The following is a 25294-nucleotide window of genomic DNA, read 5'->3' on the forward strand; positions in this document are numbered from 1 at the left end:
ATCCAAGATCTGACAACTGACAGCTACTTGAAGAGATGATGGTGAAATCAAGCAGGACGATGCCCCTGTGAAGCACAAATGCAGACATAGGTCAACTGTACCAAATGACCAAACCTCGGTGCAAATTCCATATTACAATGTATATATTAGCCCAGTTGTACAATCAATCAATCATTCTCCTCCTTCAGGGATTCCTAATTTAGGGAAACATTTTCCTTGACTTTAAAATGCATTTAGCATTTTCCTGTAAATTTTAGATCAGTAACAAAAACAAAAATAAATCCATTTTTAAACTATTGATTCTATTCATAATATACCTGGGTATTTCATTGTTTTGAGTACAGTTTACTAAAATGAAAATACAGAAAATAAATTGAAATCACAAGCCTAATATTAATCAGACAAACACAGAGTGCAAGAGGCACCTTCCCTTTTAAGTCCACTCTAAAAAGGATAGTCAACTTGTTTACACTCTTTCCCCACATTACTTATTAGTATAGGACCTTGGGATTAATGATGGGAGCACTGAGGACATTGAACTGGAATTGCTGCCTACTCTTTTATGTGTGGCAATGTCCTATTTATTTTAAACCAATGTTGTCACCATTTAAAAACAAGAATAACCAATCTCAGAATTTTAAGTGTAGCTTCCTAATGTTTTATTAGCTATTGCACTATTGAAAAGGTTATGCATGATAGAATGAAGAGTGTGTTCACTCCATTTTTGAAAAACATGTATTCTGTTTAATACTATTCTACTAGTAATTGGGACTTGGGGAAAATATTTTCCAATTGTTAACCACCTCACCCCCAGCCCATCCCTTAAAAGACTAATTATGATTCATTCCTTCAGAATAACAGAGTTGGTGACACTGCATTTCTGGGCATGACTCCAGGTGGCAGGAGGAAGGGAACAACTTCTTGCTGCTAATTTATTGTACACATACCCATGGGGTTTCCCTCAACCTTGCAAGGTGGCAGGACTTCAAATTTCCATTACAGTTTTTGGCAAGATCCAGAAACCTGATGATTTTGCTAACTCTTTGTCTAGCATCTTGTAGTGAGGAAAAATCCAGTTTCCAACACTGTTCATTATAAAGCAGGAAGTTCCAACAGGAAGAGTCAAATACAAGTCAGCACAGATTTCAGTATCTCCTCACCATTTTTTTTAAAAAATCCTTTCAGCTTAAATGCCATAAGCTACAAGGTGAAATAATTGCTATCAGTTTTCTGACAACAGAATCTGATGGTTTGTTTTAAAAAGCTGGCTAGATCAGAAATGAATCAAACCAGGAAATCAGAAACATGGTTACTCCCAACTACCCTTGTATCAGACTCAAGACATCTAGGGATAGGCAATAAATGATTCTTTTCCAGGTAGAATTCAACATGAGAATGGTTCAAAACAGAGACCACACTCAAGGTTTATTTTCAAATGGAATCTGAGCAGAGCAGAGGGCAAAAGCTGTAGTGCAAAGAACCTCTACAGTCTGTTTTGAGTTGCAGTGTAATGGTTACACCACTGAAATAATGAGCACGTCCAACTCTGGCAGCTGTAGAAATATATATATTCAGTTAATTAATTGAATCCAGAATAAGTTATCATCATTAAAATAACCACTAAACTACTGGATGGTTGTAAGAATCCATCTAATTCAAAGACTAATAGACTTCAGACTTATAGGACAGCACCATCTTCTATTGCTCTTTGGCATGGATAAAAAGCCTCTTACCAAGCCAATAAGAGTGGTTCAAGGCTATGGCTCACTGCCACTTTCTCAAGGCAACTAGGTTTGGGCAATAAGTGCTACTTTTGCAATTGATGCCTGTGTCCCATGAATGATTTTTGAAAAAAAAACTGTATTAAATAACAATTCAAGAGGAGTCCTGACTTTAATGAAAGTCTTGTGTTATTGAATTGGCACAATCCCAGCATTCCTTTAGAAGTTAAAGTAAAATGTTTTTAAAAAAATCTGATTAAAGTTGCCAAGGATTTTGAGGTAAACACCCATATATTATGGAAATTATTTCCCTCTCTTATCTGTTTTCACCCTTTTTCCCCCTTCCCCCCACCAAAAAAATATTCTCAAGGGCAGTGGGCATCACCCGAATACACTTGTTTTCCCTTTGGCCATATTGCAGTAGATCCAATCCATTTGATTGCAGCCCGTGATGGAACAGCCATTCATCTCCATTTGCTCCGAGTTCTTAAGAGGTGACAATTTAATGTTTGGTAGATTAATTGGCCACTGTATAGTGCCCCTAGTGTGTAGAACCTGGAGGGCATTGATACAATGTGGGGAGAATAAAATAGGATTAGTGTGAACATCCCTAATGGTTAGTGCAGACTCAGTGGGCCAAAGGGTCAGTTTCCATGCTGCAAGACCCTATAATAATCCCTTGGTAAAAAGAACTGCAATGAACCCAGAACAAATCATTACTTTTTATGAAGGAGAGCAAAAAGATTATTTGTCACTTTATTTGATAAGGATGTTCTAATGGATCTTGTTCCGAGTAAAGTTGCCACGGAACGGCAGCCTGTTATTGTTCATTCTGTTCAGAAGTGTCGCCACCTCTCTTATATGGTCTGACCTTTACATTTTACAAAATAAATGCAGGTTACAAAGACTGAAATAGAATCAACCCCAGGCACCAATTTAAGTAAAATTAGTGACAATTTGGAATCCCCAGAGTATTTTTAGCTGAGATGAAATTTTGAGTGGAAGTATCCTTGTTCTTTAGGTTTAGCTATGCAAATACCTTTATATAAATCCATCTTATAAAACCAATCATTACCTTATTAGAAGGTCAAATTTAGCAAGTGTCATAGTAGTCACGTTTCTGGAAGGAATAATCTATATAGGATACATTTATACAAGATTTACTGTCCTGTATTGAAACATTATATAGTTTATTAAAACATAGCAACTTGCTAATGCTTATATAACTATAAGAAATTGATTCAAATGGAGTAGCAAGCCTAAATTCCCATTAAGATTTTGAAATATAATTTTTATTTCACTCCCGTCTCGACTGAAGAATCCTTCCTTCTCCAAAATGGTTGAAGATGTTGTAAACTCCTAAATTTATGCCTATTTTGCTCATTGGAGGAATTCCTCCCAATAAGATTTGCATCATGCCTCAGTACCAAACAACCTCTGGGATGGAAGCCTGCTTCCCTCATTTGGACTGGGCAGCACTTGGTTCCAGCTTGTGGCAATGTGGTTGATGGTAGCTTCCCTCAGAAATGGCCCAGTAAGACACTCAGATGCATCAGACCAACAGAGGGGGGATAAAACTAGAAGGACCACCATTAACCAAATACAGACCCGCAAAGTTGCTCCCAGCCTAGTCACCCTTGCAAAGGCCTCCTCGCAAACATCTGGAGACTCAGTCAAATTAGGAGAGACATCCCCACAAAACAGCCTGATGCAGACTTACTCACAGAATCATATCTTACAGACAGCATACCTCACTTCTCCATCACAATCCCCGAGTCCCATTGACAGAACAGTCCCACCATAGGTATAGGTGTGGTGATATACAGGCTGCAGTAGCCCTGGGACCTCAACATGGATTCCAGAGCCCATGTCATCTCATGACAGCAGGGGAAAGAAAGCCTCCTGATTGGCTACCATCCTCTCTCAGCTGATGGATCAGTGCTCCTCCATTTTGAGAAACACTTGAAATTAGCACTGAAAGTAGTAGACAGAATATACTCTAGATAGGGTACTTCAACATTTCTCACCAAGTGGCAAACAACATTTCTGGCCAGGCAATAACCATCTCCAGCGAGAAACCCTTGATGTTACCTTTCTTGAGTCCGCCACCATCAACATCATTGTAGTCACTATCGACTAGAAACTCAACTCGGCCAGCCACGTAAAGGCAGTGGCTGCAAGAACAAGTCAGAGGAGAGAGAGCGAGTGCGAGAGACTTACTCCTGATACTTCAACGCCTTGCCACCATCTGCAATACACACCAGCTCCAACAACACTCGAGAAGCTTTATTTCATCCAGGACAAGCAGTCAACTTGATTGGCACCATATCAACCACTCTAAACATTTATTTGCTTCATCAACCAATACACAGTGGCTACAGTGTCTTCCATCCACAAAATGCCCTGCAGCTTCTCACCTAGATCACTGACAGCACTTCCTAAACCCACAATATCAAATACCAAGGTGGTCAAACGCAGCAGGCTTGTAGGAACACCACCACAACTTGGAAGTACATAGCCACTTCATCAATGCTGGCTTTCAAACCTGGAACTCCCTCCCCAACACCAGTGTTAACAGCTTCACCAGAAGACAGGCAGTTAGGAATGGATAATCAATGCTGGCCCTGCCAGTGAAGCCCACATCCCCCTCAAAAAAAATGCTGATCAGAGTCACTAATGACACCCTTGTGTGACTGTGACAAAAGGTAATCTGCTCCTCATTCTACAAAGCTGGCTGCAGCCTGACATGGATTGCACTAGTCCCCTTAAACCTCTCTCCTGTCACTTAGTATGCACCTGGTCCAATTGGTTGTAGCCACAGAATCAGTAGTAAATACTTTCTCTTCATTGTGTCCATTCCACCCCTGCCAACCATGAATTCATCCCTGACCCACTCCTCTTTCTGCCATGGTATCATGCAAGATTAATCACTTACTTTTAAATGCTAAATTATTTGATTTCCCCATTATCCAGTACTGGCCAGGCTGAAACCTGCTCTAATACAGAACAGCAAAAGTCCTTGTCCTCAGTCCCAGAGACAAATTCTAGCCCATGTCCACTGACAACTAATCCTCTCCTTGAGGAATGACTAAAACTGAACCAAATGGTTCAAACCTTGGAGTAACATCCGACACTGACCTGCATGCTGGCCAAGTTGAACTGGAGTCCTTGTATTGCCAACTTACCCCAAAAATAGCATTCCAATCTTGCTTTAGCCATTGGCAAGACCCCCTACATACTCCATTATTACCCTGTATTGGTTATTGGCCAGATTCCTTCAATTTACTTCTATAACTTAAGAGTTTAACCAAAATTCTGTTATCCTGTCATAAGTTATGCCAAATACCATTCACCCATCCTCCCCATGCTTACTGACCCAGACTGGCTTCCCTCTTATCGAGGAGTTTATTTTGAAATTATTATATTTCATCTCAAATCCTTTAATGGTCTTCTTTAGCTCCTCCACCCTATTTTTCTTTCTTTTATTTAATTAAAAAATATTACCAAGTTGTTTGCTTTCCTCTGCAAGTCCTTTTAACCCAACACTAACTGTTACTTTAGGGTCATCTTATTCACTAGTTCATTTACTGGCAGATAAAGCTTGAAATTAAAACAAAGGCTCCATTTAACTAATTAATTACCAAGTGTGAATGCACAGATTATAAAATTCCACTCAAATATTGCTGGATTACCCAACCCAGTAACACAATCCTGATGTTACCATTCCCTCCCCCCCCCCCATGTTCACTATTCACATCAAGTGCCGTGAGCCAACAATTGTCTGAAAACAAATTTGAACCAAGCACAATGATGAAATGGAATACTGTGTATTGTGAGATCCTCTGACTACCCTCTAAAACAGGGTATCATATTAAATCACTCACTTGCTCAGACATTGAATTCAATCACTCACTCAAGCGTGGAGTATCATGCAACCATTTAAGTGCTGCCCATGTTCAAATGAATTAGCATGCACAGTGGAAGCAATGCTGAGATATAATCATGTGATGCAGTCTTTAAAAGGTACCAACTTATCTCAAGGTTAACCTTAAACAGAAATATTTCTCGAAATACTGGCTAATAACTCGATATGTATATTGCAAGAGTTCTGCTGCATTAATCCAACTTAAACAGGGTAGATTTTAACAAAATTTTACATTGCCCAGTTTTGATACACATCTGATATTCCTACATTACAATGAGGTAGCTTGGATAGAATTGGCACCCACACACCCATAGTAACCTGGGTCAGATGCAGGAGGGCCGACCTCACTCACTCTCTGCAACCTCTAGTTGAACCGTGGTCAGAATGCCGAGTGGACCTTGGGTGCATAGTGTGAAGGCTCTGCCCTCACCCCTAAAGGCAGAACTGGGATCCTGCTTTGTCACCTGCCAAAGCAGGAAAGAGATTTCTGCAGTTTATATTTCTCCAACATTGTGATATTTAAAAGTAATACATTTAGTTTACGTCTAAATTGAAAATGTAAAGAACATGCAAAAACAATAGAAATAATTAAACAGTGCTAAAATATTTTGTTTATAAAAACTTCCCTTCTAGTGCCTCCTCATCCACAAACCTAGGATCCTCAGAGTGCTGGTGCAGGATCATAGTGGCAATTCCCCACTGAGTGGCAGATTGCTTCACACCTGTCTCTACATGTCATGAGGTTGTTTCTACCACACTTGCAGTTCAGTTGAACATGGACTTCCACATTAACAGTCACTTGAGGCTCCATGTCAGAGAGTGACTGAATGGAGTAGAGACAGATGTGATGTAATCTGTCACTTGTCAATTCCCGGACCCAAAGCAAGAGCAAGTCCAAGATTTAATTCTGTTCAAATGGCTGAATGCCAATCATTCCCTTTGGAATCCCAAGCCACAACCAACAAGATTCAGCCCATTGCTGTTTACAAGCCCATGAGCAGGTTCTCTGTTCTGCCAAGGGTTTTTTTTTGCTGATCTAAATGAAGGTGGTGTGGTGTTCAGTTTTTGCTACATTCTGAGTAGCCATCTCAATCTCTAGCAGCTTATGGTCTAATGATGAAAGTTATCCTCAATTGCTGTTTATCATAAGGCAACAGTGGTCTGGTGGTGTGTAATTCCCATCAGCATAGCTATAAAAATATGCATCCAAATCCCTAGTGATCTCATCAAGAGACATGATCTGAATTCCAATGAAGTTCTGATGATCTACAGACAATTAGGCATCTATATTACAATTGAGACAGTCCTTTTTTCAGTTCCTGACACTATATCAGCAAGAATCTTCATCCTAGTGAAGAATAAATAGCAGTGTTGCTAATGATCAATTGGCAAGTGTATCCACATCCCTGGAAAACATTTCCTATCAGAATCAGATTTATTATCACTGACTTACATGACGTAAAATTTGTTGTTTTGTGGCAGCAGTACAGTGCAAAAACAAAACTACTATAAATTACAAAATAAATAGTGCCAAGGAATAACAAGGTAGGTCTTCATGGACCGTTCAGAAATCTGATGGTGGAGGAAAGAAGCTGGTCCTGAATCATTGAGTGTGGGTCTTCAGGCTCCTGTACCTCCTCCCCGATGGCAATAACAAGAAGGTATGTCCTGGATGATGAGGGTCCTTTGTGATAGATAACACCTTCTTGAGGCACTGCCTCTTAAAGAGGTCCTCACTGATGGGCAGGGTTGTGCCCATGGAGCTGGCTGAGTCTACAACCCTCTGCAGCCTCTTGTGATCCTGCACATTGCATCACAGCCTGGTATGGAGGCTCCAATCAGACCAAACGCTCTCCACCGTACAACTACAGATATCTGCAAGTCTTTGGTGACATACCAAATCTCCTCAAGCTCCTAACAAAGTAGAGCTGCTGGTATGTCTTCTTAGTGATTCTTACTTACATATCTCACTAATACAAAAATCAAACTTCAAAAGTCCAAAAATAACAGACCTTAAGCACATCTTCAGGAACTGGATGCAGACTCAATTGTACATTGAAGAAATTCCTTTCTTCTGCCAGTCCTTCGAACCCACCACTAAATTCTGCTTTAGGGCACTCTTATTCATTGGCAGATAAGCCTTTGAAAGTAACTTGTTAAATAGTACCTTGTCTTAATTATCCAGTGTGAAAACAAGACTAATTTCTTTCAAATTATTGTAATTTTTCCCACTTGATGTTGCTTTATTTAGCTTTAGCCTTCAACTAAGCAAGGAGTACTACAAAATCTACAGGCACAATTATATTAATTTTGTGTCTGAATGATGCAGACACTTTTGTCCAAATCTAACTGTATAATTCACCACTATGCTGTAGGCCTAAATCCTCAATTAAATGATCTGTTCCACTTAGCTTAATTTGCTATATTGCAAGTGGGTGGTATCTTAACAGGTATTTGGCAACTTACACATAGGCAAAACTACAGCAACAGGACTTCCAATAATCAGGATATACAAAAGGCATAGTTAGACGTTTCCCTCCCCCCTTACATACCATAGAAAGCATTCTATCCAGATGCATCATGGCCTGGTATAGTAACTGCCCTGCCCAAGACTGCAAAAAACTGCAGAGAGTTGTGGACACCGCTCAGCAGATCACATAGAGCAGCTTCCCCTCCATGGGCTCTGTCTACCCCTCCCACTGTCTCAGTAAAGCAGCCAACATAATCAAGACCCCTGCCCAATGGGAAAGGGGAGAACAAGAGAATGTCCAGGGTGGGAGAAGGCACAAAAGCCTGAAAGCACATACCTTCGGGCTCAAGGACAGCTTCTATCCTACTATTAAGACTATGGATATCTTGCATGTTAAGATGGACTCTTAACCTCACAATCTACCTCGTCATGGCCTTGCACCTTGTCTGCCTGCATTGTACTTTCTCTGTAACACTAGATTCTGCAATCTGTTATTACTTTTCCCTCGTACTACCGCGATGTGCTGATGTGATGAAATGATCTGTATGGATGGCATGCAAAACATTTTTTCCACAGTATCTTGGTACATGTGACAATAATAAACCTATTTAAAGTTATTCATCTAACTGTACATAAAATGCCGTTATTATGCATTATTTGTACTACTTGGTTTACTAAGCCATATCTGGCTGGGCTATCTAGAATGTGGTCACAGTCTCAAAATAAGGAGTTGGCCATTCAAAGCTGAGATGAGAAGAAATTTCTTCTCAGAGTGTAGAAAATCTTTGGAGTTTATTATACAAGAGGGCTGTGAAAGCTTAGTCACCAAGTATATTCAACAAAGATCAACAGATTTACAAATTTAAGGGAATTAAGGTTAGTGTCAGAAACTGGAGCAAAAGTGAAAGATCAGCCACAATACTTGAATGGCAGAACATGACCTACTCCTATTTCAAATCAGGGCTGATATTGTATTAAAATACAAATACCAATTTAGGCACAAAGTTTCAGAGTTTCACCAATTCATAGGATTAATGCCAGAAAAAGAAAAGGAACCATCCATCAGCAAAACATTGCTGACCAGTGCACTCCAAGCACCGAGAGTGCAAGCAGTGACCATCACAAAGAAGCTACGAGGAAAGTATCGTGTAGGGTTACCCACTCCAAACTGTGCACACAAACAACGTACAAGAGGACTTAAACATATGCAAAGGTACCATGTTGAATATTGTATATAATCAAAATTATATCAAAATGTTTGGTGCTTCTTTATGCAAATTGAGATTGAGTATTTAATCTCGTAAAAGTTTTACAGAAATGCAATACTGAGCTCAGCTCTCCCAACCTTTGCAAATGATTGATTTGCTATATGAATAGCAAATTGCTGTACAAATTGCAATGCTATACATGTATTGCTATAAAAGCAGGGAAGAGGGATATGGATCATGTGCAGGCAGAAGAAACTTAGTTTAATTTAGCATCATGTTTGGCAGAGACATCATGGGCCAAAGAGCCTGTTCCTGTGCTGCACTGTTCTACTTGTATTTGTATGTACTGTAATGTCACTTCATTCACTTTCCAGGGTATAAATGAATCATGTAGAGCCAGTGTCTTGCAATGAATTCCTTTCCCCAACGTTGAACTACCTTCACAAGAAGGAAAAGCCAGACTGCTTTGGCCCAGCCTTCATCAATGATACCTGGAGCCCAACCTAAAAAGCAAGTTTTAGATCGGCTTCCCCTAATTTTCTTCCCTTCCCAAAGGAGACATATCCTGTCTCCACACAGTTGACCTTAGCACTCTGAAAATAAGAACTTGGATGCTGCCCCTCCACACTGAAGAGATTTATGCCCTGACACAGAGAACCATTGTAATTTAGAGACACAAGAGACTGCAGATGCTGGAAATCTAGAGCAGCACACAAAAGGAGCTGGAGGAACTCAGCAAGTCAGGCAGCATCTATGGAGGGAAATGGACAGTCACTGTTTCAGTTCAGGACCCTTCATCAAGTCCTGGTTGATCCAGTCCAGTCAACTGTTTAATCAGGACTTGAAGGGTCCTGAACTGAAACGGTGACTGTCCATTTCCCTCCATAGATGCTGCCTGACCTGCTGAGTTCCTCCAGCTCCTTTGTGTGTTGCACCATTTTAAATTATTTGCTTGCATAAATTGAGTGGCAAGCTAAGGGTTAATTGCACAGGGATGAATTTGGCTGTTTTTTTGCACTGGGAATTAGAATCCAAATTCTAATCCATTCTTTACTACTTCCCTTGGCAACCACTTTACAAGAATGAAGTCATAACACATAACACATGTTATTATGTCACTTTAGATGCACCTATGCTATGCATAAAAATATTCTTTTTCCTTTCACTCAAACACTGACTCCATCACTGTGGCATTTCACAAGAACTAATAATTCATCTGTTAGCAACAGAGAAATATATACATTTTTGTTCAGATTATCTATTGCTTCCTTAAATCCCCTTGAATAAAAGCTTTCCAAAGTGCAATATGATTAAATTACTCCTAATCCTACACAATAAATTTAGTACTTAGAGGTAATGAGATTTGGATAGCACAGCCAAGCTGTTAATCTCTTCACAGTTACCATCTGGTGGCAGAACAGCCATTACCCACTCATGCAGGCACACTGCTTAGCCTTTAGGCTCACTTCCAAACACTACTTTAAGTTAAACTATGATTAATTTGCTAATTAATGGAACTTATAGCTGAGGTGAGGGAAGAAAGGGTGGGGGTAAGGGGCAATGAGGAAGCAACCATTGGACCCAGTTGAGTTCCTGTACATATTTACAAAATATTTAGACAAAAAAAATTGCAATTTTTATACAGGTATAATTCTTTTGAAAAAAACCTTAATTACCTTGTAGTTGTGAGTTTCCCCCTCAACTTCAGAGCAGACATTGGAAATTTACCCAAATCTCAGCCCATGGAAACATTCCAAGCCAAAACTACCAAGTCAGGATGGCTTACTGGACAACAGCATTAGAAAGGGCATTCTTTTCCCCTCTTATTGGCTGGTCTTCCCACTTCACTCTACAGCCGAGAGAACAGGGTAGATCACACTGCAAGTTTCTCCATGCCTGCTATCATTGCTAATCCCTGAACATCCAATGAGGTGCAATTTCTGGGAAAGAGCCAAATTCTGTTGGTCTTTACTAACCTTGAGGTGGGCTGCCCAGCTACCACACATTTGTCTAGCAGTCCTGCTGAGAACGGGGAACTAGTGTTACCATTTCATTGTGAATCAAGTTAACCAACTTGTCAGGTCTTTGATGCCCAAGCAATAAACGGCACCATTTGCTAATCTTAAAACATAGCCAAAACGCACCTCAAAAAGTTGATAAAAGAAAATTACGTTTCCGGACAACATGACTACTTCTGTGACATTTCACAATATTCTTGATTTGTCAAACACCAAGGTCAGCTAGCACTCAACAGCTCCAAAATTTTGGTTTCAGAACTTGGATTGTATTTTTTTTTCTATAGCTCAAATCTCAGTCAAAATGAAGTTTAAATCTTGCTATTGTCCCAACACTTTATAGCCAGGTTTTGCTGTTAACAATATTAAATTCATGCTTTAGAACCCAGGAAATCAGAGTAGTCTTCAGAAATTTAAACACAGATAAATGTAATCTGCTGGGAGGATTACTTTTGAATACTACAAGCTAAACAAAAATAACCTCAATTGAATTTTGCTGCCTGTCTCAATTCTGCTTAATTTTTGAAACTTAAATAGAAAATATGCCTCACATAATAGAAAGTAGCAAATAAAAAAACATTTTATCATTGCAAGATCTGAATTTCTTGCCAAGCAAATATTTCAAGAAATTTAATGCCTCAGGGGGAAAATTGGATTTAAGTGAATAATTAATGTAGAAAAATAAATGTAGGCACAAACTATTCATATTCTTGATCATTCTCAGCATACTGCACAGCCTTCACTGCAACATGGAAGCAGAATTTTCTGCTTCCTGTATAATGAAATATCTGACCTAAAGCATTAAAACCTGCTGATATTCCTTCTGCAAAGTGTGTGTGATAGAAGCCTAGAAGAGATTGAAAACTAGAGAAGCAATCAGCAACCTTCTGTAAGCCACAGGTAAAGAGCTGCTGCAGTTCATCTGCTGCTGGGTCCCCTGTTGATTTTGGATGCTTTCATGCTACTATAAAGCAAGGAGAAAAAAAAGTGTGGCTATAAATTAACTCAATATGCTCAAAAAAAAATGAGGCCCCAAATGCTCCCTAGCACAAAGAGTTTTACAAAGGCATTATGAAGTGATCTACAGTAATCAAAAATATAGTAAATTGCTTAAAAATCAACATTTTCAACACAGATGAGAAAAAGCAGGGATAATGTTATTCAGACTTGCAGTTCATTCCTTCAGATCACATGCCCATGCAGCTAAAGAGGCACTGAATCTGACAGCAGAAAGGTGAATGAAAAAAAGACTGCAACTACTGTACCTTTTCATCCCTATTTCTGCCATTTTTGTTTTTACTAATGGATTTTACATATGAATACGTGTGGCTTTCATGATCTGCCACGGATGATCATCATGGGTTCTCCTGGGCCTTTCAGAAATAAGGAATACAGTGCAAATCATCTTGCCACAATTACAGCACCCCATGCCTTTACAGCAAAGGTTTATACTCAGCCACACTCGCCAGGCAGAAGCAGTATCACTGAAAGGGTGGTCAGCATACCTCTGCTGCTTGGGTTGCATCAAGTGTTCCTGATGACCTACTCAGTAAAAGGTCAGCAGTGATATAAATATACAGTACACTTTACAGGAGAGGCTCAGGGTTTCGTTTTGTACCAGAGTTAATTTGTAAGTATGAATAGTTTCTTGCAACCGATGGGTTAGAAATCACATAGCCATCCTGTGGAACAGCAAATATCAAAGAGGAAGGAGAAAGCCATGATAAGTGGGTAGAAGTCTGGCAGCCACTGGAGCCAGAAGGAAGGAATTGTTTCCTTGGGCCTATGTTCCATTGCATTTTGTTAAGTACTGCTGTTAATGTAGACAACGATGATTGCAAAGTTTAATGTGAAGTGTTCTATCCTTACTAAAGAGAACACTAGACGTGTAGTGCATACTTAATCTGATTTGGTGCCAAGCTGCATCTAATCCTTGTGGTATGTGAACTTGTACATCTTGGTATTCTGAATGTTAGTCTTCCAACATTACATACTACTAGAAGGAGCTTCCTGAGAAGCCACTGTGGACCTTCTGCAATTCAGTTGGCTATTTACAATCTGTGGTGGACAGATATTTATAGCAAAATAAAAATGCACTCTTTAATGGTTTGTGTTGTCCAAATATGATGCAATACATGCTTAAATGTAACATTTAAAAACTAGATTAAGTGTGGTACTCGAAGAAAAAAGTACCGCTTTCACTACAGTTCATAGTTCTATTCAGTATAAAGATATTCAATGCTTTTCATCTTCCATGATCCCCAAATGTGGTATTGCAAGCCAATTACATCTCACCTATTTAAGATCCTCCAGTTCTGGGCTCGTCAATGCACTCTCGTCAAGCATTCTGAAGTGATCACCTTGAAGTCTCAATGACTTCACTGGCCATGATATTCTCCTCCATAGCTCTTCCATGATCAATTTCTCAAACACCATCCTGCCATAACTCCCATGTTTCAAATTAACTTTTAAGATGAATTTTCCCCTCATAGTGGAAAATGGGCACTGAACCACATTTTTCAGGCCCAAGGTAGAACCCAAAAACCTCGGACTCTGATCTCCATGATCTTTCCTCTATCCTGCTTAGTTTAATCTGTTAAATGCAACCTCCATGATCTGTTCAACCCAGAAGATAAAATATTACTGTGCATCTAGTCTAACAGTTGATTATGTCCTTCCATCTCAGAAACCTCACCTGTACCTGTGCCTCCCAAAGGAATGATTTCCCAAAAATTCTCTTGAACAGTTTACCATTACAACCTTTCACAATCCCCTTCATGCTAGCATGTGGAACACTTAGATCCTACCAAAGAAAACCAATGGAAAGATTCATCCAATGGATTTCAGTGACCTTGGGTCACACAATCCGATTGGTTTTGCAGATAGGAGTGATCACTCTTCTGAGCAGAGAGAAGTTTCTTTAGACAAACCAACCACATCTCCAACCTTCAATGTCAACTTCTTGTCCAAATAAGCTTCTTTGAATTGCACATGTCCTACCCATTCCCAATAGCAGTGCTATACGAGCAAGGCAGAGGTTGGACATTCTGCAAATGTGCAGCTTGCCTTCAAAGCCATAATCTGCAATGCTGCAGAGTGTAAGAAAATACCCACTAGCCTGGATAAATACCATTAAAAGACATGGTAGACAGAGCCTTGCTGCTGTCTATCATCAGTATATAGTGGCTAAAATTTGTATGGTCTACACTATAGGATTAGATACTGCCACTGAATTGTTCACTATGGATTCTGGTGTATAAAAGATGACATTTGCATTATCTGATATAATACTGCTATAACACAACCTCTGGCTTACCATGAGCAATGCCTCAAAATAGGTTCAGATGTCTTAAAAAGCACCATTAACAGATATAGTTGAAGAAAAGGACTAAGGCCGATTCCTGAAGCTTAATCTTAAACTATTCAATTGCATTATTTCATTCGTATTGACTATTAAGCAATTTAATTCACACCCACAGCTCTGAATTCTATTAGGATGCTGCAGTACAAGGAAATATACAACATTTGCAGCTCTCCCGTAAGTTTTCTGCAATCAAATTTATCATTTAATAATATTAAATATGGCTTCCATTTGATGTAGTCAGCATATGCATTACAAGACACTGGCATGTTCTCTCATGTTAAAACTAAGTAACAAAGATGCAAAAATTTGTTGGAATATTAAAGTCTACGAGCTGCTGTCCAGATTGCACTGCTTCACATGGTTAGCTTTGCTAAAATGGCATTGCACTGACTCTCTCCCACTGAGTGATGTAAAGTTGCTATATTCATATGTTATGTGTGCATTAAACTTGTCACAGAGAGCCAACTCTCTTTTCTTTGAAATATTCTTTTAACACTATACATTAATTACTACCAGTCTGCAACTTGAAAATAACTCAAGTCTGGAGCTTCATTCCATCAATTTTTAATGGTTGTTGGAGGTTATATGCAACTTAATTTCTCTCTTAACCCAATTTCTTTCTTATCTAATTTGACACTGAATTCACCAACTTTAATTTGTATATCCTATTAAATACACACATTTGATCTTTATATGTTACAAATGAAGTAAAAGCCCAGCTCTTGCCTTGTTCACAGTGATCCCAGATACAGTTTCCCCTCCAGTAAATACCATACTAAAAGGCAATATTTCTATCCAAAATATATACAGGTCCCATGCTTCATAAAGCATTTCTATAATGATAGAATATCTTAAACTGATGAAAGACATCCCCAAAATGACCTTGCCTACATTACTGCAAAACCCATTTGCAGCAGTCTTAACATTTCTTCTGGTAAGATCACATTACCAATATACCAAAAAAAACATTGCAAAAAAAGTGATACTTTATAACATTTTTCATTTAAAAATTGAGATAGTTCATCTAGTTTTATTAAAAAGAGGCATTATTTGGAAGAATTTCTCTTCACTTGATTCAGGAGAGCACATGCCTACCTTGAAGGGATTCAAAATTTCACCCACAAGTATTTTTGTTTTGTATTTGTCATAATTCAGAATTGGCTTTTGGTAAACTGGCAATTCAGTTAAGTATCTAGAGCATTTCAATATTTAGTTTTATCAGGAGTTAAGTTGCAGTCTGGTGCAATTCCTCATTTTTTTAAAACAGTAAGCAAGGAGGCCACCTGGCCCATTGAGTCTAGACCAACTCTCAAAGCAATCATATCAATCCCATCCTATTTTCATTTCTCTGCAAGCTTTTCTCTCTCACATGCCCACAATCACATTGTGATGGAATTTAGATGACTGTAACTGTTCCAATATTACTTTTCCCAACCTTGACTACGCAGAACATTCATTAGCATCCTTCCTTATATCTACATTAACACCTTCCTGGTGAAGACAGTAAATAAGTTCATTTCATTTTGGTATTCAAGTCCTCTGGCCCTCCTGAGCTCAGTTAGACATATTCATCATGAGATTTTGTTCCATCATAGTTGGGCAGAATATCTGTTACAATATTTAAAAAGAATAATATTGGTTACAAAAATGTATATAATAAACTATTTTTGGAAAGCTAAAAATTTAAAAGCTGGAATTCTGCCCAAGGCTGTCCAGCACAATCAAAAGCCAACTGACACAAAATATGGTAGACATGACAGATGACATTTTAGATGTTTGGCTTTAATCTGCTGCTATGTCATAATACCAATAGCAGCAGGATGAAGCCAAGCATCATTTACCTTTGTGAAACTGGCTCCCAACAATAGAGCACCAGAGATACATTTTAGATATTTGCTGAGAGACTGCATTGTTAAAATTGGCAATTATTTTCAAGGCCTATAAATCACCTCCAAATTTGATACAAATTCATCTTTGTAACTGAAACACAATGTTAGATGTGGATGAGAAAACCTTTGTTTTAGATGTCTCCTCAAATTGGAAGCTAATTGAACTGATGAAACAGTTTCCTTGTTGGGGTGGAGTGCCAAATTGTACATTCCCATCACCTTACTTCATCAAGATTGTAACATCAATAAATTCTTTAAGTGGCACATTGTCTTTCAGTCTCTTACTCTCCATGTGACTCGGTTGATTTGACAATTATACACACACACCTCCAAACACACGCTCACAAGAATTTATTGAAAGTACTGCTCTTCAAAACCAAATTATGGAACCAGTAGAGGTGAGAGATATTGAATGTTCTTTACATTATTAATATAGGTATGAATGATCTCAAAATGGGTACCTTTTAGTCACCTCTGACTAACAGTGTCTAATCTGGCATGGAAACCACATGTTCAAATACCTCAAACCCAGCACCGTCAGCTGACCCGGCATAAAGTCCCAGATGACATCAGGTAATTGTTTACAATCCCAGAATTCACAAGGAATTATTCTGCAGTTATCAGGGCTTTAAGAACTTCAAAACTGTACAAAGCATAAACGTTGGTATCAAATATAAGGCAACTTATCTGAATGACAGATTACAGCATTTTTGATGATTCAAAGTTAAAAACAGTTTGCAATAACTAACCTTATTGTTTTCTCCCCCCCACAGAAAGGCAATGTCAAATTTACAGAGATCACTGAATCAATCTTCATTTCACACTGATTAAGGAATCAAGTATTAGTCGGGATAAAGCAGGAACCAATATATCTACAGTAGCTCATTCAAGTTGTCAGGGCCAGGATTCCCATTATAGTTCCAATGGGATCTTAAGCACATTTTCCTGAGCAAATAATGTGAATGGCACACAAAGTGAGAACCCCCAACTTCCTTACTTAAATAAAGTCTGTGTTATCCTGGCTAGATTTAGACCACACACACAGGCATCACAAAAACAGGAATACAAGAAACAGGCAGGAGCGTGCCCTGAGCTTGCTCTGCCATTCTAGTATGTTCACATATGCTTTTGGGGCTGCTGAGGGAAAGGGAAGGGGAGATGGCTTTTTGTACCAATTCTAAAGTTTCTCAAATCTCTTGAGTGTCCCAAGCCTTTTGACTTCAACAACAATGACTCAGCATCCCTCTCTGGGATTGTGTAACCCACACTTGAGCTAAGGTTCAGGATGCCAATGCTTTGTTTTTTAGGGAAGGTAGCTGCTCTTAAATGCACAAGTAGGAGATAAGAGTCATAGAATAATATAGCCCAGAAACAGACCATTCGGCTCAACTTATCCATGATGACCTAGAAGCCCATCCAAGCTTAGTCCGATTCAGAGTCATAGAGCAATACAGCACGGATACAGGCTCTTCGGCCAAACAATTCCATGCCAACCATGGTCCCCACCCAGCTAGTCACTATTTCCTGTGTTTGGCCCATATCCCTCTGGGCCCCTCCCCTCCATCTACCTATCCAAGTGCTTCTTAAATGATACTATTGTACCTGCCTCAACCACTTCCTCTGGTAGCTCATTCCATATACTCACCACCCTCTGCATGAAAATGTCACCCCTCAGGTTACCATCCATCTTATCTATGCCTCTCAAATTTTAAATGCTTCTAAGATCACCCCTCATTCTCCTTTGTTTCAAGGAATAAAAGACCTTGTGGATTAAAAGGAGAAAGTTATTGTCCCAAAGTTGTTATTCCCAATGCAAAATTAAAAAAGGATAAAGAATAATTTTCCAATCCAAGCTAATATTAATAATCTTAAAATCTGTGGACTTGTCCCAGAAAAAAAGTCCTTTACACAGTTTTAAATTAAAGGGTTCATTTTTGACATGTTGCCCATGTGTAAAATCAGAGTTGTGGACTGGTTAGAAGAGAATCAGGCTCTCTAGTCATAAGAGCAGCAGCCTATTAGTTACAAGACAAACCTACCTATTTACTCATCAGCAGGAATTAGATTGTTTCAATAGTCAAACACTGCAGTTCAACAGCACACTAAAATCCTTCCTTGTTTATAGTCAAGTACTTTCAAAAGTGTGTATTGCTCCAGCTTTGCATGGTGTGCCCTTCTGCCAGTGGCGCAATGGTCTGGGCAGTAAGAGTATTGCACTTTTTTTTTTGAGCAGCACAGTGGTGTAGCTAGTCAAACTGCTGCCTCGAATCTCCAGCATCTTGGGGTAACTACCTGCCTCTGGGTGATCTGTGCGCATAGCTTGTATATGTCACAAGGGCTTCCTCCAGGTGCTCTGGTTTCCCCGCCACATCCCAAAGATGTGCAGATTAGTAACTTGGCCATTGCAACTTGTCCTTAATGTGCAAGTCAGTGGTAAAATCTGTTCATCCAACATGCCCAGAAATAACATGTTAATTTGGCCAGAGCCACAGAGCAGCACAAGGTGTTGTGTTCCCAGCATTACCCCAATCTAAAACCAGAGGACCAGCAATACTCAGTACAAGCTTATAATTCCGGTTTTCTGTTTCTCCATCCTGCAAGTCCACACCACCTGTGCACAGGAGCAGAACATCAGCTCCTAAACATCTTTTTAGCAGGTCATGCTCCTGGGGAAAAAAAAAATCATCCTTCAACTGGATGCACCCATTTACTCTGCCACTTATTGGCTTCTGACAGTCTCACACTATTTTCCTTTAAATTCATTATTTTAATCAAATGGTTAAATCTCAAACTAGTTACCAAAAATAAGCAGTTGTAAGCCTATAACCAAAAGTGTTTATCAAACCAACTGTAAAAAAAATAGCTTATTGAGATGAAATACGTTCACAGCAGAGTCAAGACCGAGTCTCTGGATCAAGACAGGCTCATTCTGGTGGGCCAGGTTTACAATGTCCCCTCACTTTGGGTACAAACACTTGCAACACTAGATGGATGGCAGGTTCATGTTGATAGGGATCATAAGTGGGCAGTAAAGCAGAAAGTTACATTTCAGTCTCTGGGCACTGGATTGATACCAGTCCACGTGAAATGGATCCAAAGGTTTGTCTCTCTTCATGCACTTAAACAGCCCGAAGAGAATTGGCGAAGAACAGTTGCTAGTGACAACGTACCCATGTGCAATGCTGCAATCACTATGCAAGAATGTACAAGACTAGCTGGTCTGGAAATTGGAAGTCACACCAATATTACAAACCACTGGCAAGGCAAATTGGGAGCAGAATTTTTTTTTTAAAACCCAGGTGTATCCAAACTGCAGCTCACATACCAGTGGGGGAGGCCAAACATTGCTGTGCATAGCAAGGACAGTTACTCAGTATCAGCTTTGAGAGGCTGTCTGTACTTACTATAGCTATGCTCAGTAAGATCAATGGGGTAGGTAGTCAGGTTCTTGGTTCCAGAAGGTGGTCGAGCAGATGAGATGCAAGATAGTCAGGCAAATGATCCACTTTAGAATGAAGAGTAGTGCTAAATAAGCAAGCCATTGAAAAGTTGGAGCAACACAATGTTTCCACACATCACAAGCTGAAAGAACTCAAATAGCTTCAAGATTTACAAGGTTAAACAAAATAATTGGCATTTAAGGGGTTAAAGTATAAAGTAATGGCTGATAGAGATATATAAAGAGCTGGTAAATTCTGAAAGTGGGTATACATTAAAGGAACCTTTTGAGCTCTGGTATAACCCATTTTATCCATGGCAAAGGATGCAAATGTAGCCATAGTGTTTCTAAAACACATTAACTCTTGACTTCAACACAAAGGTTCTCCAATTTAACACAACACAAGCTCAATGAGGAAAATTATCAAAAGCAGGTGAATCAACATCAGTCAATTTTATTCCATATTATTTTCATATAAACAGTAAATAATCAATAAAAAAGTTACCCTAAATAAGAGGCTGTAATTAAAAGGGAGACAGGTGGGTTGGTATTATTTTGTTCATTTCCATTTATAAGCAAATCTTCTCCTCAAGACCCTGTGTAACATACTGCGCAATGTTTACTCATCTGATTATGAGACCAAAGAGTTGACTGTGGTCTACCACACTATAAGCAGCAACTACCATCTAACAATACATCCAAATACACTTCTCCCTCATTTGTCCATCACATGACATTAGTTCTAACTATTAACATTATTTGACTGCAGTTCCAGGTAACCTTTTATTACCAGTCTGAGTTGCTCTGCAAAGTCAGTCAACCTCCCTAATCAGGTTTTCCTTCTGTAAGAAAGTGACTGAAAAGTGCATGAATTTAATTACTTAGAAGGAATTTAAATTATCATTTGACAAGGTAGTATTTGTAGTTATTATATATAGACATTAAACCAACTTGCAGAAACTATATATAACCTTGAATGCAGAATCTGCCACATAAATCAACATGCAGGACTCCCCTGCTCATATGTAAAACAAATATCATGTAATTTTCTTAAACCACCTCTAAACGGTTTTTTTTAGTCAGATAAACAGGATGTAGATTCTTTTGCCTATCGCCATCAGTTAAGGCAGGAAAGGATCAGTGAGCTTTTTGTTTCATTTAGTCCACATGAGCTACGATAGTTTGGTAAATATTTATTGACCAAATGTCTCCAGTGAGAGGGGAAAAGATTTTATTTGCTATTCAACTGGGACTCGACACTGCAATCTTTTAAGACTATTTTTAGCACCATTCCTTTCTGAGCTGGGGTTAAGTACCGCAGATTGAAATATTACTTCAGAGCAACCTATCTTTTTGAGAGTACGCGTAGAGAAAGTTATTTACAAAACTACCCTGGCAATAGAGACCAAGACTTAAGTTTATGGCGAATGTATGGAGATACAAGATGAATGATGATTACCAATTATTCTTGAATATTCACCTCCATCTCTTGAAAAATACAGACAGAACTGCTTAAATATCAATTGTGCACAATAGATCAGAAAAGGAAAGTTAGCTGCTTATGATTACATATGGTAATGCCCATTCAAATCCCAATTAAAAATCAGGAACACTCCAGCATTTTTGGAGTTGTTCAGTTAGACAGTGGGACTTAAAATCACCATGAACTCATAACATTTCAATGCCAAAGACTTCCAGCAACCCCATTCTTCTCGGTTTATACACAAAAATAAAATATCTGTCCAGATGTGAAATTACTGCCCTTTTATGGAGGAACTCTGGAAGCTGATTTTTTTTTAAATTTCAACTATGTAATGAAAATGCAGCAATGGAAAGCATCCAAGAGATCCGGGGAAACTGCCGTCTCCAGCCATAAAGCAGATTAACTTTGTCTGTACGCTATATTGAATTTCTTTATGATCTATTTAAAACAATTGATTCCAGTTCAGCTGCAGGAAACAGGCTTTAGACTGTAATTGTTTGATGAAATACAGACTCAGCTTCTGGTCATCAGCTGGACCCAAAACTGACTGCACTTTTCAAAGCTTATGATGCTGCCCACTAACTTCTCTTGAACCGAGATGGAATTTTATTTCCCTGCCCTTGACAGTCATCGCCTACAAGCAGGCCCTCTGCCCCACTTCCAACCCACCATTCCCATTTTTTTTTAAAAGTCAATATTGCATAGATAGCAGCCTGCTGATATTTTAGAACTCCTAATGCAGTGAAAGGGTTTGCAGTGGTCAGAATTTCATCAGAAAAGCTGCCATTGAAACCCAAGGGACCGCCTAGGAGACAGATGCAATTGAAGTTTGCAATACAGTGAGTCAAAAAGCATAGATTCTCCAGTTGATAAAACAGAGTGGTATTTGCTCATAGGAAGAGACAGAAGAGGAAAGATATTAAATAAATCAGTGGACACATCACCCAAGACAGCAGCTGTAAATCTTGCCACGATAAGGATGAGAGGTCTGCGGCAGGTTTTCCGACCAGTCCCTTGGCTCTGGGACAGAACATGCTCCAGGAAGAATTGAACCAGGAGAGATACATACCAGACTCTAGGAAGTCCTCAAGAAGGATTTTCTTTGACATCATATTTCTGCACTTGTGAATTAATAGCATACCACTTTGGTTGTACCTTTTACTGATGAGCATTTCCTGTTGTGATAGCAATTTTGCACTGGGCTTCCTATACCGTCCCCTCAGAAGGGAGGTTGGGATATCCTAACAAAGTATTCACAAGGGATCATCACACCACCTCCATTCCCACCACACACAGCGAAAGGTTGGAATACTCAACAGCTCATGGCACAATGCAGAACAATATAGTCACACTGCTCAGTGGTAGACTGGGCCTGTCACTATCATTGTTTAGCCTCCCGAGGCAGACATCATTCTTACTGAACCAAGAGGCAAAATAATTGTTTGTACAAATGATATTTCAGTTACTATTTCTGATAAATAACAATGCATATTTAAGTTTTATTCATAAAGTGGAAATGTAATGAATTCTGGCTTTAAGTCTGACAGATTTGATTCTAAAAACATTTCTGTCACATATAATAATAATTACTTGTAGTGCTATTTGCTTGTTATGTTATTGGGTTTGTGCTTTCATAAGTATCAGGCATTTGCAAGTGTATGGATATAATTAGATTCACAAACCTGCATCTCAATGATTGAATACATGTGTACTGGACACGATGTCCGAGTCAAAGAACTGGCCCCAAGTGTATTTTAGTTCAGTCATGATGCAAATTATATTGTTGCTTTTTCCAGTAATCCATAATGGGTTAAATTAATTCAGAAACAACTAGACATCCTGAAAATCTGCTACTTAATCTCACCTCTATATTCCATAGATCTTCCATGTTACAGATACCCCTAAAAGACTATTACAAGGACCATTATGTGCAAGTAAATCTTCAGTTATCACCTGACGTCCAGAAAAAAACAGATACTGTCTAATTTAAGTTAATTTATGAAATTCTTGTTGGAATGTAGTGCCTCCTACATCTGTGCCCATTAAGTATGAACTCTGTCATACTCTGTTCACGAGGTGTGTCTATAATTGTCTAGGAATGCATAAACTAAAATGTTCCTGAGATATTTCCAAAGAAAAATGGCTTCATTATCTATAAGTGTAGGTTTATAGATCATACATAGATCCAAAAAGAGAAAACTCTGACCACCATATGCGTCTGATCTGATACAACAGAACCCAGCAATGAGCCGAGTCAAAAACCACGACAGTCACGTACAAAACTCCAAGTCAAGAGAATAAACGGGTCACGTTTAACGTTGAGGATTTCAAAGCATCATTTTCATGAAACTTCATATTGGCGGCTTCAATACACAACTTACAGATCTTTCTCCCCTTTCAAGTAAATACATTTCAATTCTGGTTTACAGACAACGTTTGAAATTAACCAGTAATATTCCAAGCTGCTCAGAAAAATAACATCTGGAGAGACCATCTGCAAACAACCCAAATGTGTAACAACGCAGGGATACGCGTCTCTTTAAACTTTCCTTTCAGCCGTTTGGCTGAGGTTACTTCGGTGGGCCACGGTTACTGCGGACAATGCATTCACGTTACACCGAGCCCCGGAACGGAGAGGTGTCCACACTCACCTACATCTGCGTTACAGAAAGCCTGCTGCGGATGGATTGGAGCACAGCTACATGCCTCGGCAATCTGTTCCACCCTCAAAGCCAGAAGCAGAAGCACCGTTACCACCAAACTGCTGAACGTAGCACTCATTTTTTTTTGAAAAAGCTCACACAACAACAACAAAAAAATAAATTCTTTTCTCTCTCTCTCTCTCTCAGCAGAGAACGCCTACAGGTGCCTGAGCGCTCTCAAACAGCAGGCAAGTTATGTTTGTGGGTGATCGCGGTAAAAGGAGAAGAAATCCACCAAGATAAACCAACATCAAGTTGCCTGTGCCGTAGCTCTGCGCCTCCTGCCTGTATTACCTCACCCCCCACCCCTCTCTGAGTTGAGCCCCATTTAACGCGGGAGCTATCCCCGCCTCCGTGTCAAAGGCCAGTTACAGCAAGCAGCCAGTGTTGAGGGCAATATCAAAGACGCATGTTGTTTTTTTCCTCTCTCTCAACATTGCTTTGGCAATTCCACATTTTTTTAATCCTGTTTAATGAGCTACAAACCTCTCTAGAGAGTATTGTCGTGACTCAGTTCATTAAAAATATAAAAAAAATCGTGGACTTGTAATAAACAAAACACTGAGATCTGACCTGATTTTTTCAGGCAGACTTTTTAATGCATGCCTTCGGATTAAACTGCTATTAACCGTATATCAGCAATTGCACACACATTTCAGCTGGAAGGAATTCTGTCAATAATAGATTCTAGAAGCTTCTTTTTTTTCATACCAAATCGAGTTAGTCATTTTCGTGTCTGTGCAGCCCATCAAAGAGGGAAACGTCTCTGCTCTCTTCCTCCAAAACAAAAAGTTTGCATTGTTCACAGCAAGATTATTTTACATTAAAGATGTGAAGGGGAATATTTTCAGAATCAAATCTTTTGCACATACAGAATTGGTAAGCAAAACCCCTCCTCCTCACAATGCTGAATTGTCCTGGTAAATACATTACTGATTTCACTGAGTGCAGTACTGCGCTTCACTTCAAACGCATAGTCGATTAAAAAGCACCATGTGATGTTTTTCCCAGGAGACACATTGATTGACTATTCAGAAATATTCAGGACAATCCTGGTGAGAAGCCAGTCTGCAGAGAA

At 39.2% G+C, this 25294-nt stretch overlaps 1 protein-coding gene across 1 annotated transcript in view; it reads right to left on the bottom strand.

The window, feature by feature from the left end:
* Positions 1–24535, bottom strand: part of timp2a (TIMP metallopeptidase inhibitor 2a) — a 50111-nt gene extending 25576 nt beyond the window's left edge. Inside the window, exon 1 of the mRNA XM_052033161.1 lies at positions 24166–24535. Coding sequence (XP_051889121.1) covers positions 24166–24295 — 130 coding nt within the window. The 5' untranslated portion in view covers positions 24296–24535. The remainder of the gene's footprint in view (positions 1–24165) is intronic.
* Between the last annotated feature and the right edge of the window lie 759 nt (positions 24536–25294).

Source organism: Pristis pectinata, chromosome 18 (genome assembly GCF_009764475.1).
Source record: "Pristis pectinata isolate sPriPec2 chromosome 18, sPriPec2.1.pri, whole genome shotgun sequence".
NCBI classification, from domain to species: Eukaryota; Metazoa; Chordata; class Chondrichthyes; order Rhinopristiformes; family Pristidae; genus Pristis; species Pristis pectinata.